The sequence below is a fragment of the Accipiter gentilis genome, chromosome 12 (assembly GCF_929443795.1).
Source record: "Accipiter gentilis chromosome 12, bAccGen1.1, whole genome shotgun sequence".
In the NCBI taxonomy this organism is placed as follows: Eukaryota; Metazoa; Chordata; class Aves; order Accipitriformes; family Accipitridae; genus Astur; species Astur gentilis.
The window spans coordinates 6,182,436-6,188,435 of record NC_064891.1 but is presented as its reverse complement, the minus strand read 5'-3'; the positions used below and the strand labels follow the sequence as shown (position 1 = coordinate 6,188,435).

Genomic DNA, 6,000 nt, shown 5'->3' with positions numbered 1-6,000 from the left:
TATCAGAAGGGTAGTTTCATTTGCTGATCCACAGTATCACACAAGGCAACTGCAGAGGAAGTAATTGCCTATCTAAACTGCCAGAGAAAACTGCAGTACTTGATAGCTTGCGGTATGTATGTCAGGGAAGTGAGAGGCTTGTCACACACCTGCTTTTTGGATTGCATTGTGCTGGGCTCTGCCATAAAATAAAAGCAGTGTGGCAGAGCCTGGGGGAATGGCACGGCCAAAAGCAGGTGTGTGATATACCTTTCACGGCATGCATGCCACGTGCTACCCAGCATTGCAAGCAGGCAGCAGAGAAGCTTGCTCAAATACCCCACGCTGCTTTAGGTGTACCTCGGTAGCTGAGAGCATCTTGACTATCAAACATAATCACCTGATGTGGAGCCTGAATTTGCATCCCTTATTAATGTCTGTGGAGCAAATGAGTCCTCAGGCCAGTTGCCCAGAGGTGACAGTATCCGCCTAAGGAACGCAACGCTCAGTGCAGGGATGGGTTTCCAAATCTTACTCGTAATTATCAATGCACGGGAGGGATTCCTCTCCTTGTTCAAACCAGCATTGCTCAAGTCCTGCGTCACACAGGGGACCTTAGTACCTCTGCTCCAAAATCATTAATCAAATTTTGCAACTCTTTGCGATGGGGATCAGGGCTCTTTGTTTTAATACAGTCCCTGCTGCAATGTGGTCCTGAGCCGTGCCAGTGTAACAAAAGAAAATATGAATTTCCCTTGAGTTCTGTAATTAGATTAAGGTTTGTATAAATCGTTACAAACGTAGAGGATCCTGAGAAAACATCTAGAGCAAAACCTGGTACCTCTACTACCGTTCACAGTATTAATTATGAAAGCTGATAGGACTTTTCAAATCCAATATGCCTTCTTAATTGATTGGTTTGCAACTCCAGATGCTTGGGCAATAAAATACACCGAAGTCAAATTCACCAGCTCTGTGCTTTCAAAAACTGCTTGTCAAGAGCTTGAAATTCCTGAGTTGACAGTAGGGGTGAAAAACTTCAAGTATTGATTTAGAATCTAACTCTGTTTAAAAAGCTCTTTTGGAAAAACAAACAAACAAACCAACCCTTAAGTACACAAGTTACACAGAAAGCTTTAAAATGTTACCCTGGATTTTATAGTCACTCACTGTGGGTATCTAATCTGGAGTTGCAATTTCTTGAACTTACCTGAAAAACTAGCTAAGGCAACACCTGTTAGGCTGCTAAATCCACTTTCCAAGGCAAACTGTTTGACATCAATATTTTTGTCTAAGTATGAAAATTGGAGATTAATATTTGCTTCAGTTGCATTTATGAAGGTTATTCAGTGATTTTTAAGAACATTAAAGGTGCCAGAAAGATAGACTTAGACTACATGTACTTTTACGTCACTAACTTTTCATACAGCTGGGAGAAAAATCTCCCCAGCCAGGTTCTATCAGGGAAAAAAAGCCCCACTTTTGGAATAAATCCAGGCAATTTGCACTTTCTAATCCCAAATCCCTGAATTATCTCAGTCCTTTAACTCCTGTGTCAAATCTGAAATTTATTAAGCTGGGCTAATAATTCTGCCTATCTCATAGGGAGAAAGGTAAAGAGCCCTTGGGACAGACTGGCTCCCGAATAGGCAAAATCCAGTGCAGTGGCATTAGGGATGGCCCAGGCACAAGTGCTGTTTGTCAGTGCGTGGAGGGCCTCTGAGGAAGCTCCGTGATGCAGGCACATGGAGCATCCTTGGATGCCCTTTGTTGAACATAATGCAGCATAGAAGGATTTGAAAGCACGTTTTCTGGAGCAGACCCCCGTTTAGCTATTCGTTGCTGTTGCTTGAACCATCTTCTCCAGGTCGAGGTGTATCTAACTTCCAGTAGAAAAGTGATTACTGAACACCTCAGGCTGCAGTACCCTTGTTCCTCTGTTGGCCACCACACCTTGCGTACTGGGAAAAGACTTGCTTTCTCCCCGAGCTGAGAGCTGGGGGTCCCCGTGCCATCACTTCCATCGCAGCTGTGAAGAAGCAATGCTCCCCCGTGCACCTCCTCTGGGGCAGAGAGGCTGACAGGTTGGCAGCCACAGAGGCTGACAGGTTGGCAGCCACCAGGGATCCCTGGGCAGGGCTGCAGGGACATCGTCTTGAAATTGGGATGGACCTATTTAATGAGGTCACTGAGCTACTAACTAGAAACTAAGCCTGGAACTATAGGTATTACTCCTGGGAAGCCCCAAAACATCAAAAATAAATTAACTCCGTTTAATGGAGAAGCAAGCCCTCCCTCCCCTGTCCCTCGTGGCTGTAGATGTGCCCGTCAGCTGGTGCTGCAACGAATACATCTTCCACGTGTGACATCCTTCAGGGGTTTGTTTTCTTGCCCCCTGCAAAGGTTCCCCGAACACAGGGGAAACAGTAAGTACCCAACAAATGAAAGATGCTCCCAACTTACAGAGTTACGGCAAAACTGGCAAGCAAACATCACACGTGGGGAGCTGCTCTGTTGACTACCAACCTGATAAGGCTAGGGAGCGTGAGGTCAGGGATCGGTGTGGGGAGCACGTGCAATCAAAAAAGCTCGTGTTCAGGAGCCACATTCTCCTTTGAATGTGGCGACAAGTCGAGAGTTTCCTTTCTACCACTTACACAACCTCACGGCTTATGGTGGAGCCTTAATGTTTTCTGAACTGTGCCATCATGTTTGAAGCAGATGGGACTCGCCCCCTTAAAAGATGTAGTACAGCCGGGAGATGGAGAGCTGGAGTGCTCTAGTTGGAGAGGACCGCTTAGTGTTACTGGGTAAATCAGCCTCTTGGGCTTGAAACGTGCCCTTGCCGGGGCATCTTCCAGGCGTACCCAGTTGCGCTGCCCAGAACAAAGTCTGCCCCTTTTTCTTGCTCTGTGCCTGTACAAAAAAAAAAAAAAAAAAAAAAAAAAAAAAAAAAAAAAAGGAACGTTGCTTTCCTGTTGCACTGCAGCTTTGTGTCAGCTGCTGTGGAGGAGAAAAAAAAAACAACCTGTCCGCCCCCAGACCCAGAGATGGGAACAGTCTGGGTAATTCCCTGGGAAGGGCATTAAAGTCAGGGGGCAGGTGGGACGGAGACTGGGGGCAGGCAGCTCCTGTGGCCCCTGGGAAATCCGCCTGCAGCATCAGCAAGGCTCCTACTGTTTTCCTGCCAGGGGCAGAAGGCAAAGCCAGCGCGTCTGGGAAGATCCCGGCCGCACCTCGGAGGAAAATAGTGCTCCTTGCCTCGCACACAGCCCTGCTTGGGGGAGATTATGGGCTGGAGAAGGCGATGCTCCCTGGAGTACCATGGTGCGGGGAGAGCTGTGGGGCTGCAGTCCCCTGGCATTGGCAAACCTGGCATGTGAGTAGCTGAGTCTGGTCATGGCTGGGGACAGCCTGCCTGGGATCTGCAAAGGGAAAGGCAACTTAAAAAAACCCAAACAATAAAAGAAAAACCCCAAAACAAACCAAAACAAGCCCTAGAAAGCAACAGTAAACCCAAAGCGAGCCCTGGTTGAGCAGCGAACCCGAGATGCGGGCACTGCCATCCCACTGTGGTGGGTGTGTGGTGAAGGCAGAGGTCAGGGGAGAGCTTTTTGGGGGTGTAAGAAGGGTGGGAGGGTAAGGTCTGGCAGGGAGCAACCCCAGCCTTAAGAAAGAGACCCTGGGTGGCAAATGGGGAGCTATTCCCCAGGGACGGGGGGCTCCTCAACATCCCTCCTGGTGCCGCCTCTCCCCCTGCCCCCACCCTGCTGCTTGTGGGAGCAGAGGGGTGCCCCCTGGCCGGCATGGGGCTTCTCCCCCCACCACCACCCCCCCCCCGGGCTATTTGGGGGCTCCCTAAGGACGGCCCCGGCGCCCCCGAGCCCTGCAGCTGTGTGTGTGTGTGTGGGGGTGTCAGCTCCCCGGGGACGGCGTGGGCACGGGAGAGCCACGGGCTTAGTGGGGTCCGGCCAGCGCAGCCCCGGCTCCCGGGGCTTCTCCCGGCTGCACGGCCCGGGTGGGCCGGGGAGGGGGGTGGTGTGAGCCCGCGCGTGTGCGTGTGTGTTTGTGCGTGTGCCTGCGTGCACACGCGTGCACTAGCATCTGCGTGCGAGTGTGCCCGCGGGTGTGCGCGCAGGGGGCGCGGGCGGGGGAGGCGAAAGGGGGCCGGTTCTGCAGCGGGTGGCTCCCAGCCTCCCCCGCCCCCTTCCCTCTGGGTCCGCTCCTCGCTCCGGCTCGCATTTTATCGCAGGCGGCCGGCGCAGCCCCCTCTCCCCAAGCCCCGGCCCCGGCCCCGGCCCCGGCCCCGGCCCCCGCCCACCCCCGGGGTGGAGGCAGCCGCGCCGAGCCGCCCGCGGGAAGAAGGCAGCGCTCCGCCGGGCTCCGCGCCGCTCCGCGCCCCTCCGCGGGGCCATGCAGCGCCCCTGCCCCCCCGCTACGAGCGGTGCCCCCGGCCCCGCCGCCCCCCGCGTAGCCTGAGCGCCTCGCGGGGGCTCCGCGCCGCTCCGCGCCCCTCCGCGTCCCTCCGCGCCCGGCGGCGGGACGGGGCCGGCGGAGGCAGAGGCGGCACAGAAAAGCTCGGCGGCTCTGCGCGACTCCCCCCGCCCCTCTGCCCCGGCCATGGGGAAGGGGCTGGAGGGGACGGCGGCCCGCTGCGGGCTGGGACTGGGATACCTGCTGCAGACCGTGGTGCTCCCCGCCCTGGCCGTCCTGGGGGCCAGCCGCCCCGGCTCCGCGGCGCAAGGTAAGGCGGGGGACGCGTGGATGGATGGATGGATGGATGGATGGATGGAGAGGGGCCGGGGCATCCTCCGGGTGCGGGCTGAGAAGGCGAATTGATGCCGTGATTCCCCCCCCACCCCCCCTCCCCTCTTTTCCCCCTGTGCGTGTATGTGCAAGCAGCGCATTCCCCCGCACGCACGGCCCCCGCCGGGGTCGGGCGGGTGGGGGTCCGGTCGCCCCCGCCGGGTCGGGTCTGTCGTCGCTGCGCCCGGCCGGGACAGGCGTTTACCCCGCGCTCCGTCCTCAAGCGCGGGGGCACCGAGGCCGGAGGAGGGGGGGGGGGGGGGGGCTCTGGACTGAAGGAGCCCCGCCGGCGGCGCTCGGGGGCGGGGGAGCGGCGGCGGTGCGCCCCGGAGGGCTGGCAAGGTGCGTGGGAAAGGCAGGTGCGCGGCGGGCGTCCCTCTGCCGCGGCACAGCCGTGCCCCGGGGGCTCTGCCGGCGACGGTCGTTCGTGAGCCCCCCCATCGCAACCCCCCCGCCGCCCTCCTTCGTCGTGCCTAAACCACGATATACCCGAAGGGAGTTACCGCGTTTCTGTGTTCCTGCCTTTTTTTTTTTTTTTTTTTTTCCTTTTTGTTTTCTTCCCTCTCGTGTCGGGGGTTTTGGAGTACATCTAGATCTGTTTTCCCCGTCGCCCGTGTGTAAATTCCCCTTTCCAAGTGAAAATGTCTTGCTTCTCAGTGCGTTTAGCGATGTCTTGAGAACATCACAAAGAGCCCTGGCTCACTGTGTCACCCACCCGGCAGCCAGCCACAGCAGGAGGCTTTTTCTCCTGCGAGCTGATGCTGGATAAACTTTCTCGGTGCTTTTCTTCTCTCTTCCCAGGAGTTAGACCTAAAGTGGAAATGCGTGGCTTTTGCTGGGAAATACTTTTCTACAACCTCCTCAGCACTGGAGAGAGAGGTGTTGCTGCTGCATGTGGGCAGAGCTGCGCATAGCAAGGATGTGCGGTTCATTAAAGCACTTGGAAATCCTGGTTATATGGTTAACAAGAGAAAATGAATTTTAGAAGACGTTTCGTTTTGGGGTTGGTTTGTTTGGGTTTTTTTTGTTTTTTGTTTTTTTGTTTTTTTTTCACGTATGCCACCAAGAAATAGTAATACACAGCAAAGCTTTGATTCGGAGTTGTTAGCGTAATGCAAGTGGAAGAATGCTTGGTTTTCCCCCCATCACCCCTGTGGAGGGGCACTTGAGACGACTGTACAGATCTGACCCCGTGTTCTCACCCAGCCATTACAA

The 6,000-nt window shown here is 55.4% G+C and overlaps 1 protein-coding gene across 2 annotated transcripts in view; it reads left to right on the top strand.

Moving 5' to 3' along the window:
* The first annotated feature begins 4,111 nt into the window (after nt 1-4,111).
* Nucleotides 4,112-6,000, top strand: part of UNC5C (unc-5 netrin receptor C) — a 266,035-nt gene continuing 264,146 nt past the window's right edge. The window contains exon 1 of one of the 2 annotated variants that reach the window (XM_049815325.1): nt 4,112-4,723. In XM_049815325.1, coding sequence (XP_049671282.1) covers nt 4,600-4,723 — 124 coding nt within the window. In that variant the 5' untranslated portion in view covers nt 4,112-4,599. The remainder of the gene's footprint in view (nt 4,724-6,000) is intronic. The other variant, XM_049815324.1, reaches the window with a different exon arrangement.